Consider the following 13172-nt stretch of genomic DNA (forward strand, 5'->3'; position numbering starts at 1 on the left):
TCTTCGAGAGCAACTTTGTCCCTGCCCTGGGTTAGGAAGTGAGTCTTCAATTCCCTAGGGTGCCTGGGTTCCCTTTGGAGCCTAAGTCAGGTGCCCTTGGTGGCCTGGGCCCAACCTAGCACCTGTGGGGCCCCAGGTCCTCTTCCAGACCGCATGCTCCACCCCCTCAAGGCTGTGGGGCAGCAGCTTGGGTAAGTTCCTCTTCCGTTTCCTCCCGCCTCCTGAGCTGGGGTGCTGCTCCTCACTGCCGGGCACCTCCTAGCTACTCCAGACCACTGGTGTCCACAGCAACGCTCCTGGCCCCCAACTGTCATCCCTGGCTGCTGGGCCTCAGATGCAATGCAGGCCATCAAGTGTGTGGTGGTGGGCGATGGGTAAGTACCTGGCTGAATTGTCTCCCACCCCCTACCAAGATGCCTCTGAGATCCTCCCTCGTACACCCACAGATTCAGGGCTCCCAGGAGGTTCTGGGGAAAGTCGCTTCCTTTCCTTGTAAGGGCTTACAAGGAACATTTGGGGTGGGTCTGGACTGCTCCCTGTCCTTCAGCCTACCCCACTCCGGAAGCTACTTGGGTGGAGGGCCTGGACTGTGGGTGGGGTGCTGCTATTTGCCTGTACCATGAGAGCTGGGGCAGGGCTCCTACGGGGACCAGCATCAGTTCCGTTCAGGGTACAGGTACGAGGAGGGAAATCAGCAGCTTGACCTTCGGACCTTTGTTTCCCAGGCTGGCCCAGGCTCTAGTTGCTGTCTTGCTGGGCCTAGGGGACTTCTGGCAATCAATCTCCAAGCTTTCTGACTCTCAGTCCAGTCTCTGCTCTTAGGGGTGGGCTGGGCTGGCTTGAGAGAGGTGCCTGGCTGTCCTAGCTGCTGTATGTGATTGAACTTCATGTGGCAGGGAGACCCGTGTAAGGACATCAGAGGGCAGGCTGGCTGCAGCCCTGCTGAAGGCTGATAGTCATTGTCAGATCTTGGGACCACAGGCTCTCATAACCCAAGGCCTGAGTTTCTTCATGTGTCTCCCATATATTCCGACACATTAGGGTGCAGTCCTCAAGTCCATCTTGGGTCCCGCTAGATCCATCCTCACATGTACTAGATAGCCATCTTCAGTTCGAAACGGGGAGGGGCGGAGGCCTTGAGACCTTTCCTGGCTTAGGTCCCAAGGTCACACACACTTTGGCTCTGCTGGTGGCATAGGCTATCTACATCCTCAGCTGACTAGGTCCGACTTGGTCGCTGCTACAGCCGCCACTGCGCTAGGGTGTCAGCCGTTATCTGTGGCAGCTGCTCTGCTCACTTCTGCTTTGTGTCTGATCTCGGGGTGGGGGGTGGGGAGGGGACGCGGAGGGCCGGAAGTCAATGATTCTACGCATTCAAAGTTACCTGGGTGGCAGGCTGGGGCTTGAGGGTAGACGTTTAGGGGGCAGGGAAAACAGAGCAACCTCCTCGAGTGGGAAGTGACTTAACGGAATTGAACTGGGGAAGGCCCAGAGCTGTCCCTCTGGCTTCTCAGCTTCCTGCTGAATGACCTGGGTGACCTCCCAGCTTGGCAGGGAGATAGCTTAAATGGTGGTCATCTCCATTTGTCCCATTTCTCTTTTGTGTGTGGTCACCGGGCTATGGCTCTCTGTATGATCTGTCTTCCACCAACCCTACTTACCATCACAGAGTTCGTTTTACAGGTGGGAAAGACCAAAACTCCGAGAAGTTATATAACCTGCCTTGGGGGCAGAGGATTTGAACCCAGGCCTCTCTGACTTCAAAGAGGGGCGATGGGCAGTCCCTAACAGTCATTAGTTGGTGCCACTTCTATGGCACCGGGTTCAGTGTCTTAGAAGTATCAGTTATTTTACTGGGAAGATGGGCTTGTCCTTGTTGTCTACATGGGGAAACTGAGGTACAAGGCGCTTAGATGACTTGCAAAGTTGTGTAGATGGCAAATGATGGAGGCAGGATCTGAAGCTCAAGAGAGACGTGTGACAGTCTTACTCAGGTCTCCAGGGTCCTCTGCTAGGCCCCATGGTCATCTGTGCCTGTCACCTGTATCCCACACACTGGTACATATACAGTACTGGAGTTCTCCTCAGATGCGTGGCTCACACCCATGGCTAAGACTGAAGTCAGAGTCTTTATGGGCAGTGCAGGGGGTAGAGCACACTGGTAAGGGGTGTCTGGGGTTGGGAGACTGGAGCCTGGGTACAGTTCCTGCCTCCCCTTCATCTTGACCTTGGTGAAGGGGAGCTATGACCTTGGTCTCTCCTGCATCTTGTCTCTTGTCTTTCAGAGCTGTGGGCAAGACGTGTCTTCTCATCAGCTACACCACCAACGCCTTCCCTGGAGAATACATCCCTACTGTGTGAGTGACATCTTGGGGGCTGTCCCCTGTGGGTGCCTGAGATCAAGTAGGCTGGTAAGGCTAGAGAGACTCTCCACTGTGGGGAAGCTGGCTGGTGATCCGACATGCAACTCGGTGACTTATGCCAAGTCTTAGCATGTATGCTAAGGAGGCAGAGGCTCCCGAAGGCAGAGGGACTGTGGTGTGGGAAGGTGTAAAAGGACAGGAAGGAAGATGTCTTTCAAGCCAGCCAGGAGGAGAAAGAGGGGTGGAGATGGGCTATGGAGGTGAGGGAGGAGGAGGACCTCAGAAACTTAGCAGCAGTCTCTGGGGACCCATGTGCTGGGGTGGGGGCAGTGCTAGATGTGGTCTGTGGGAAGCCTATCTTCTGGTGTAGGATGTAGCCATCGGCTCCCACATGATACACAAGGGGTCCGCAAGTGTCAGAAGAGACTCAGAGCATCCTGATACTCACAGAGCAGCTCCTCAGCTTTCTGCATAGATTTCAAGCTCTTCAAGTATCCCCCAATCTCCCCTTCTAGAGATGTTACCCACTGTTTTGCCTTTTTGGATCAACGATCCTTAGGCAAACCTACCGCAGGACCTTTGCACCAACTCTTCACCTTGCCAGAAATGCCCAGGGGTGATTTCCTGTCTCATTCTCATACCTACACCCTTTAGGCCTATCCATGGTGGCCCCTGGAAGCCTTCAAGGCTAAAGTCCTGTCAATCGCCAGAGGAGCTTGCCAGCTCTCTCTCAAGACCAAGGACCCATATGTTGAGAAGGCCTTGGCTTCTCAACAAGGTGGTTGACATATTGTGTAATATACCTATGTCTCATACGTGATATCTGTGCTTTGAGGTGACAAGATCTAGAGAAGTCTTCACCACTAGCATCTAGTTAGAATGCCTTTGGGTTGGTGGCCCTGTACAGGATACCACACTAGTGATTGCACTGGGTCCTCATGGGAAATGGGTGTTACAATATCCTGATGGCCAATAGCAGCTATGAGGCTTGTCCCCCTGGGTCACTCAGCCTGTCTGCCTTCAGCATCTCACCGGGGCCTTCATTTTTATCTTCATGGAAGCCCTGCCTGGAGTAGAAAGCAGAGGTATACAGAGGGATAGTGTCCTGAGCCCAAAGCCTCCCACACTATCAAAGGAGCCACCACCCAACCAGTGCCAAACCAAGGCTCCGCTCCAAGTCCCTAGTCCGGCTCTATAGGGATCCCTTTCTGGAACAGAGGATTCAGCTGCCTCTAATACCTGGCTAAGCTGAAGGACCCAGCAGAGGGCAGCCAGAGGGGCTGGGCAGGCAGCTGGACACCGATTTCTGCCCAGCTGCATCCTGATTTGAATGAAGACTAAAAAGTTCCCTGGTACACAAAGCGTGAATGACTCCTGCCGTTAGGCTTATAAGTCAGAGAGGACTGAGGCTAGACCTGAGCAAGAACAGGAACAAAGGGGATTGTGGCTGAAGGCCACTGTCACCAGGTGTGCTGATGCTGTTCTTGTCCCTGAGTCAAGGCCCTAGCCTGCCTTTACTGGCTCAGGCAGCCCTGGAGAACCCACTTACTCAAGGATTTCAAAGCAACCACTTTTCCTCTGAGCCCACGAGCTCAGTTTCCTTTTCTACCAGAGGCAAGCCCTGGACTGGGAGATCTGAGCCTTGGGAAGCAGTATCCCTGTGAGGAGGTGGGAGGTGGAAGTCAGAGGCTTTCCAGTGTCCTAGTGGCCCATACTGACAGACCGCACTGCTGGCCAGCCGGTCAGGTGCCGAGGACCCTCAGGTCTGTCCACGATCAATCACCATGTGCTGTTTAGGTGGTAGCTGGGGCCGGGCTGCCACTGGGACTTCCTCCTCTCAGATGAACTTTCTTCCAATGAGGTTGGCACACATAGTCTCAGATGGGGACACCTGCCTGAGAATGGTTCTATGTCAAGTGTTAGGGACACAGAGGCGTGACAGCAGCTCCGTGCCTTCGGGCGCTGTGATGTGGGCTCCCATCCTGTCTCCTTCCTGACTCTGCCCAACTGAAGCCCACATAAACTTTAACCTTTTAGTTTTGTTTTTCACTTTTGTGGTAGGATATATACTCAGGCTGGCCTTGAGTTTGTAGCTATCCTCCTGTCTCAGTCTCCCCAACAGCCAGGTTCCAGGTACATTTTGTAGGGTTCTTTTGGTTGGTTTGTCGTGTGGTTCAGGGTGGTCTGAAACTCATTGTGTGGATGAGATTGACCTTGAACCCCTGATCCTCCTGCCTCCACCTCTGGAGTGCTGGGATTACAGATGTGTACCGTCACATCTGGTTTTATGGGGTACCGAGCACACCGAGTCCCTAGATAAATCTTTTTTATTTAATTTATGAATTTATTTATTTTCCCCTAGATGAACTTTTAAAAGAAGAACTTAGCTAGAGCCTCAACCTGGCCCAAACCCTTCATCTGGCCCCCCTTTATGCTTAAAATCCAGTACAAGGGGTTATCAAAGCCCCCCAAGTTCCACCTCACCTGCCCCATCTCTTCCAGCTGTTCAGTCCTGTCCACAATCTCCTGGGCTCTCTTGGCTCCCTGCTCTCCCTCAGAGAGCCCCTGAGCACAGCCCCCTTTCTGACAGTGTTCCCTGTCTGCTGCAGCCCACCCCTCCCACTTTATGTCTTACCCACTGAGAACTCTTCAGGGCTGGGGCAGAGCCGTGCGGGGCCAGGAGGCTGGTATATCTAGCTCACTCCTGATTCTAGCACAGAGTACCAGTTTCTAGACCGTCACACAGCAGCTGCTGGTAGTGGGCAGAGCACCCTGGCTGGTGGGTGGAGCCTGTCCAGTGCTCTGCCAACCCTCTGCTGTTCATTTGCTGGCGCCCCCTAATGGATATCGTAAGAAGAGCAGCCACTTTCCATGCTTCTGAGCCGACCTGGGGCCTCAGTTTCCTCTCTGGTCTCCTGGGTCATGTGAGACTCCAAGGCCTAATACACGTAGGGAATCCCCTTCCACCTGACCAAGGAAGGCACTTGAAGGGCGCTTTGAAAGGTCCTGACCGTTCCCTACCTTCTCTGCGTGTCCTGAAAGCTCAGAGGAGCCAAAAAGACAGATGCCTTTGCCTCAAGGCATCTTGGGACGATAGAGGGTCCTGATGTCTCCAGCTTGCCAGAACCCCACACAGCTAAGGCACTTGCCTTCTTACCTTGACCGCCCTTGTCTCCCAGAAGGTTCTCCTGAGACTCACAAGGATGCTTCCCAGAGTAGGCACACAGCAGCCCTAATGTGCCGACCACCTATTCTGGACTAGCTTTAGGGCAGAAAGTAACAAGCTGGATCCCCCTGTTCCCCACCCCCCAGGAATGTAATTAGTGGGGCTGCCCTGGCTGAGGCAGAAAAGTCTCCCTGGAGTGATGCAAAGAGTCCTGTTGAGGGTGAGAAGCAAGTTAGGATACGTGGGACTGTCCTACTTGGGTAAGCTGGAATAAGAAGGAGTATTTCTCCAGATGTCAGTGTGGGCAACCTCAGGGGGTGGGTGGTGTGAGCCTGCTGGGTGAAGGAAGAGCAGACAGAGAAGCTAGGAGCTCGAGGTCTTAGTGAACCCTGACATGAGACAAGGAGTGGGTGCATGTGTGAGCTCAGGGAGGTCGGATGATCTCTAGACCCAGGGGCAGGCAATGAAGGTGTCCCTAAAATCACGGCTACGGCAGGGCATAGTGAGCCTGCTGGACACAGCTTGTCCCTTAGGTTGGTCACTCACTGGCTATGTGACCTCAGGTGAGTCACGAAGCCTCTCTGATCCTGGTTTCGCTCCACCTTCTTCCACCGTACCATGAGGGGCCTGTTCTTTTAACCTAGGTATGCGATTATACTTTTGTAGAACACTGGGCTGGAACACCCCCATGGCTTCAGAGTGTTCCCTGTCCCAACACGAGCTTGCTGGGCTCCTAATCTAGTGTATGGCCCACACCAATACAAGGCTCAGACATGTCTATGGGTCCAGAACTGATGTCTGTCTGTCCCTTAGAACTGGCTCTAGCACAGTCACTTGTCACATGAGTGGAGAGTGGGTCATCTGCTGCTTCCTGCCCCTCCAGGAGGCTCAGGACCTCCCTTCACCTTCCCAAAGACCTGCCAGGAGAACAGCTCACTGGTGCTGGCCTGGCTGGGCTCTGTCTCCTTCCTGTTTCCCTCTGACAGCTTCCCAAGTACACCTTGCACCGCCTCTCTCGCCCAGTATTGGCTTCAGGGAGACCCAGCTTAACTCAGGGACAAGCCGTCACTCAATAGACACCGTGCAACCCACGCTAGGTGTCCTGCATAAGGGAAGATTAAGTTCACTCTGATCAACCTCGGAAAGAATCTCACACAACCCAGCAATCCCCTTTCCCAGGGACGAGAAAGGGAGGCAGAAAACAAACAAACAAATAAACAAACAAACAAACACAGCTGATCAAGACGGTCATGCTCTTTGTTTACTTGTACTTAAGGCGTTTGTAATAGTATCCATTAGTTGTGGAAACAGCCAGTTGCACGGTGCTGTGTGACTTTGGGCTGGTCACAGTCCCTCTCTGAGTCCTGGCCTCGGGAGAACAACACTGGCCTGGGCTGGGTTCGAGGCTGACCCATTCCTTCCTGCTCCTTACAGATTTGACAACTACTCAGCCAATGTGATGGTGGACAGTAAGCCCGTGAACCTGGGGCTGTGGGATACCGCAGGTCAGGAGGACTATGACCGCCTCCGGCCGCTCTCCTACCCACAGACAGTGCGTACCCACCCCCTGTGCCTCCTTGTGGTCCCTGTCTTGATCCTGTTCCATTTACTTCTGATGGCCTTCAGGCCAGCAGTGTCTGCTCAGCCCTGAGTCTCCCTTTGAGGCCTGTGGGGGGGGGGAGGGGCAGAGCTAGGGTCCTCCTCAGACTGTGCTCCCTCAGCCATGCTGCCCCGAGTATCACCATGCCCTGAGATGCTAGCCTTTCTCAGTGTGTGCCAGGCAGGGGCCAGTGTGCCTGGAACTGGAGTAGGCAGGTGGCCTGCTGCAGGGGACTCTGTGGCTTCTGGGTCCCTAGAGCTGGGCTTTCTACCCCTAGGGCAAAGGGGAGTGCGGTACGGCAGGTAGATGGTTATGGGAGCCGAGGGAGGGTTTCCCAGACAGGACTCTGGCCTCCCTGTGCTAACCTGCCCTGTTCTGTATTTAGGATGTATTTCTCATCTGCTTCTCGCTAGTCAGCCCAGCCTCCTATGAGAATGTCCGTGCCAAGGTGAGCCACAAGTGGCCTGGGAAGGGTGCTGAGGAAAGGGGAATGGGCAGTTAAGGTCTATCCTGGGTTAGGAGAGGCCAGGGGAGAGAGGGTCACTAGTACCACACGGGACCAATGAGGGGAGAGTCTCCCTGGGCTGTGTGTGTGGGGAGGGGTGGGGCAGTGAGGGTTCCTCCTGCCTCTGAGCCCTGTCCCTTTGTCTATCCAACCTCGTGCCTCTTCTTATCAACACACAAACTCGCCTGACTCTTATCTCCAAAAGAAGTCTTGCCATTTTTTTTTGTTTTTGCATGCCTGCTCAGATCCTGCTCTGCCTTGTGACCCTCCTGCTGGGGGTGGGGGCGGCTCTTACCCCCCTTTTCCTGGTGCCTTGGGCGTCTTTGCCCCACTCCCCGCTGCTCCCTCTCACTCTCCACTCCCCCACCTCCAGTGGTTCCCTGAGGTACGGCACCACTGCCCCAGCACCCCCATCATCCTGGTGGGTACCAAGCTGGACCTTCGCGATGACAAGGACACCATCGAGAAGCTGAAGGAGAAGAAGCTGGCTCCCATCACCTACCCGCAGGGCCTGGCACTGGCCAAGGATATTGGTATGGGGTTTGAGCTCAGAGAGAGAGAGGGTATCTGGGGGTTGGAGGTGCCTGAACACAGCCTTGTCTTAGCGCTATGCTGTGTGGTCAAACTCTGTTCTCCCAACCATTGTACCAGCTGTGTGACCTGGGCTGGTCCCTTGGCCTCTCTATGCCTGTGTTTCTCTGTCACAAAGGTATAACAGCAGTGATGGCTTCTGCCATGTCGGTGCCTGGGTAAAATGACTTGGTCCACGGTCCCAGAGCATCACGTCATGGGATGGGAGGCATAGCCTATGATTGCTTGGAGCACAGGTAGCCAAATCAAATTGGGCTGTTTCTGGAAGGCTTTCTGGAGAAGGTGTCCCTGCTGGGGACTTCAGGGTGACTCAGTCCTTTGTGCCTGGCCCTCACCTCCCTGTCTTTGCTCATCCTGACTTTCCACCAGTCACTCTTTGTCTCCAGGGACCAGGCAGAGGAGACTTGATCCTTCAAAGTCACCCAGCTGGGGGAAGAGTGGTAGCTGGGATCAAAAGGATGGAGGATGGTTGCTGGCTAGGCCAGTGGGGACACTTGCCCCGCCAAGCACTCCATCGCCAGGAGACCTGACTCTGGGTCTAGCCTCTCCTGTGGTGTCCTTCTTAGGCAGAACTACCAGCTTAGATCTGATCTCTACCCAGCCCTGTACCTCTTCCTCTGCAGGAAGGGAAGGGAGGGGCTCTTCACAGGAAGAGAAACCGCAGCCTTCTTGTGGCTGTCATGGCCACCTCCCCAGGGGCCTCGCTGCTGCTTCTCCCAGGGCCTCAGCTTCACACATGTCAGGGACGGTCCCAGCCTTCTCTTCTTCACCAGCCTGCCCCCAGAGGGAAGTCTGCATTGATTTGGGGGTGTTAGGGAATAAACCTAGGACTTCGCTCACACTAGACTAGTACTCTACCACTGAGCTACCCTCCCCCTTCCCCTTAGAGTTTTCTCACCTCTCAAGGCACAGCCCATCATGTGGAAATGACACAGCAGCAGGGATGTGAGGCAGCTTGTCACAATTCACGGTCTGGGTGCAGACAGAGAGTTAAGATATTTTAATTTATTCTTGGACAATTTCATACATGGTGAACAACCTGTCTTGATTATATTCACCTTGAACCCTCCCCCACTCTCCTCTGGCACCTGACACATGCCCATCTTTCCTTCATGTCCTGGGTATGCGTGTGCTTGTGTGCATGTGTGTGCATGTGTGACATGGTGTAGTATGTGTATGTGAGAGTGTGATGTGTGTAGTGTGCATGCATGTGTATATGTTATGTGTGTGTGTGTATGTGTGTGTGTGTGGTGAATGTGTGTGCATGTGGTGTGGGTGTGTGTGTGAGTGATGTGTGGTGTGTATGTGGTATGTGTGTGTGTGATGTGTGGTATGTGTGTGATGTATGTGTATGTGGTGGTATATGTGGTGTGTGTGATGTGTGGTGTATATATGTGATGTGTGTGTGTGTGTGATTTGTGTGTATGTGGTGGTGTATGTGCTCTGTGTGTGTGTGTATGTGGTGTGTATGTGGTATGTGTGGTGTGTGTGTGGTATGTGTGGTGTGTGTGTGTGTGTATGTGGTGGTGTATGTGTATGTGTGGGGTGTGGGTGATGTGATTGTGAGTGTGTGTGTGTGTGTTTGTGTGTGTGGTGTGTGTGGTGTATGTGGTGTGTGTGTAGTGAAGGTGTGTGTGTGTGTGGTGTATGTGGTGTGTGTGTAGTGAAGGTGTGTGTGTGTGTGTGTGTGTGTTTGTGTGTGTGGTGTGTGTGGTGTATGTGGTGTGTGTGTAGTGAAGGTGTGTGTGTGTGTGGTGTATGTGGTGTGTGTGTAGTGAAGGTGTGTGTGTGTGTAGTGAAGGTGTGTAGTGAAGGTGTGTGTGTGTGTGTGTGTGTGTGTGTGTACCCCATTGACTCCAGTTAGAGTTGCCTGCTGGAATGTCCAACTCTGGTGGCTTTGGCTTTGCACAGATCTTTGTCATAGCTGCTGTGAATGCATGTCCAGAAGACATCCCCAGCCCTCTATGGCTCTTTGGTTCTTTTTGCTCCATCTTGCTCAGTGTTCCTTAACCTTGGGGTGGGATGGGGGTGTGTGATGATGGTGTGCCATTAGGACTGGGCACTCAGTAATCACTTAGTCTCCGCACCAATATGAGTCTCTGCATTGACTGTGGCCCACTGCAGAGCAAAGGCTCTCAGCCCAAGGTTATCTGTCCTCTCCCCTCCCCTTCCTTTTGTTCCCTCTCCTCTCCTCCCCTGCCCTTGCTTGGCTCACTGTGAAGCCTAAGCTAGCCTCCAATTTATATAAACTGCCCTCCTCAGAGTCTCTGGTGCTGGATTTATAGGCCTCATTCACCAGCCACTCTTGGCCATACTTCTTCCTCAAAGTGTGTGTTCTCCAGTGACAGGACCCTGTAACTGGGATCTGTTCCTTCCTGCATCACTGATTGCCTGTGAGCTTCCCCTCTCTGGGTCTTATACTTTGAGTGCATGCATGTGTGTGTGTGTCTATGTGTATGTGTGTGTGTGATATGTGGAGTGTGTATGTGGAGTGTATGTGTGTATGGTATGTGGAGTGTATGTGTGTGTGGTATGTGGAATGTGTGTGTGTGTGGTTTATGTAGTGTGTGTGGTATGACGAGTGTGTATGTGGAATGTGTGTGTGTGTGTGATATGTGGAGTGTGTATGTGGAGTGTATGTGTATGTGTGCTCTACAGCCTGTGACATTTCTCCCTGAGGCTGTTTCATCCTTTGTGGGGAGCTGAAAGCCCCTCCCTTGCAGCTGCTGTGGGGATGGGCAGGTGAATGTTCCAGCTGTATGCCTAGGGACCCAGGTTCAGAGTGCCTCACTGCTGGTCACCACAAGAATGGGGAACCCGAGGGACAGAGGCCATGAGCCCCCACCCAGAGTCCTCTCTGGAACAAACAGCTGGATGCCAGGGTAGGACCCTGGCTTCATCTTCTCAGGGGGAATATGGAGCCTTGAGAACTTTCCAGGAACAAGAAGCACCTGGTGTGACTGCACAGGGTCTGACTTCCTGAAGCTCCATTTCCGCCTGGCTGCCATGACCCGTTTCCCAAGCCCTGGCTTCAGTGGCTTCCTCTCCAGGGGTGGGCCTGTGGCTGCTCTGCGCTGGGCCCACTGAGGCGGGGAGAGCCACCAGTTCCTCACAGCTGTCAGAAGTGCCTGCCCCAGAAAGGAAAGCAGAAGGAGTCAGAGAGGTCACCGGCCTCCCTTCCTTCCCCTTTCCTTCCTCGGGACACTGCATCTCCCAGCCTCTGTGTCAGGGCTCTGGGCTCAGGTTGCAGGGGCTGGGTAGCCATGCAGATGCCACCAGGGCCCTGTCCTTTGGAGGGCACAGAAGAGCTCACTATTTTCATCTCCTTACTGAGTTTCCCTGGGGCAGGCAGGTCCCACAGCTGCTGTTATGGTTTGCCCATAAATTGGGGTGTGACTAAATGATAGATGTATTGGGGTTTCCTCATACCCGCTCAGAGGTGTCAGCTCCATGAGAAAGGCCGTGGGGAACTTGGCCACTGAAGCAGGTCCTCTCCACCTTCCAAACAAAGGGTCCTGTGTCCTGGGGTCTTTCACCATTCCCACTGAGTCTACAAGAAGATGAAGTACAGAGAGGCATATTCCCACTCGGGTGATACTCCCCACTTGAGTGATACTCCCTGTTTGGGTGATACTCTCCACTCAAGTGATACTCCCTACTTGGGTGATACTCCCCTCTCAGGTTGACACAGCTTCTCCATGACTCAGGCCCTTGCTCCCCCTGTCTCTCCTCAGATTCAGTCAAGTACTTGGAATGTTCTGCACTCACCCAGCGAGGCCTGAAGACTGTCTTCGATGAGGCAATCCGCGCAGTCCTCTGCCCACAGCCCACACGACAGCAGAAGCGCCCCTGCAGCCTGCTCTAGGGGTATTACACCTCTCCTCTGCTGCTGGAAGGGCACCCTGCCCCTGGGCCCAGCCCTCAGGTCACTGAGAGTAAAGTTAGATCAGGACAGAGGGCCATGGGTACCTAGGTAGCCTCAGTTTCCCCTCTTTGTCACTACCTGTGAAGAGTCTTCCTGGACGGATACAACCCAAGCAAGCCAGAACCTGCCCAATGCCCTAAGCCAAGACACAAGAGCTGCCTGGCTCGCATTAAGCCTGTCCTTGTCACAAAAACCTAATGACGCCAGAGAACCCCAACCATACCCTGGGAAGGATACATGGGGGTCTGTGGGAGGAATGGAAGAGAGTTCTGGGGCAGGCAGAAATTGAAAGCAGCCATGGGCCCGGATGGCCCTGAGCTGGGATGTCCTTGTCTGTCCTCGGCACTGACCCCCTGCTGTCTCCCTTCCAGGTGTCACCCCAGTCCTCCCATCCTGATGGTCCTGACCCTCCAGGGCCCCCACCATAGCTCAGTGATGTGCTGGTGGGATTGCTGTTTCTCCATGTGGCGTTCCTTCCCAGTTAGCTGCAGAACTTGCCTCTCTCCTCCACGGAGGTCCCTGGGGATGGGCGGATGTTCATAGGCCACATCCAATTTGGGATGCTCCTATGTTCCCAGGGACCATCAGGGACCCCCAAGACGCAGCCATCCATCCTCGTACAGAGTCATACGCCCACCTGCTCCAGGCCTTCCTGACGCCTCTCTTGAAGCTTCCAGTCTCCATGGCCTGCCTCTACTGTGTTCGCCATGTTGGGACACCTCCTTCCCTGAACCAAAGGGAGAGATGTGGAAATCTGCTCCTCTGTTCTCCTTTTCCAGAAAAGCACAGAACAAATCTATTTCAGTAAGAAATAGATTTCTCTCATCTGCCCAGCCAAGTGAGGGTCTGAGCTCAGCCAACCCCTACTGTCTCTCGAGACCTCCTACTCTACTTGAAGGGTAGAGCTGCTCCTTCTTGGGACTGTCCACTCCACCTGCCAGTCAGGACCTGATCCATAGCAAATGGAAAACACAGTTCTCTTGCTTACACAGAAAATAAATGTGTTGATTCTTTTGGTGGAA

The 13172-nt window shown here is 53.8% G+C and overlaps 1 protein-coding gene across 2 annotated transcripts; it reads left to right on the forward strand.

The window, feature by feature from the left end:
• The first annotated feature begins 218 nt into the window (after window positions 1-218).
• Rac2 (Rac family small GTPase 2) lies at window positions 219-13172 on the forward strand. Of its 2 annotated transcripts, none has more exons than XM_021182985.2 (7): window positions 219-374; window positions 2286-2357; window positions 6964-7081; window positions 7515-7577; window positions 8008-8167; window positions 11960-12092; window positions 12522-13172. In XM_021182985.2, exons 1-6 carry the CDS (start codon window positions 340-342, stop codon window positions 12088-12090), a joined length of 579 nt encoding a protein of 192 aa, XP_021038644.1. In that variant the 5' UTR covers window positions 219-339; the 3' UTR covers window positions 12091-12092; window positions 12522-13172. The 2 variants fall into 2 exon arrangements, with proteins under 2 accessions (XP_021038644.1, XP_029326036.1); XM_029470176.2 differs by having other exon boundaries at window positions 12729-13172.

This window comes from Mus caroli, unplaced genomic scaffold (genome assembly GCF_978045245.1).
Source record: "Mus caroli unplaced genomic scaffold, Mus_caroli_1 scaffold_16, whole genome shotgun sequence".
Lineage (NCBI taxonomy): Eukaryota > Metazoa > Chordata > Mammalia > Rodentia > Muridae > Mus > Mus caroli.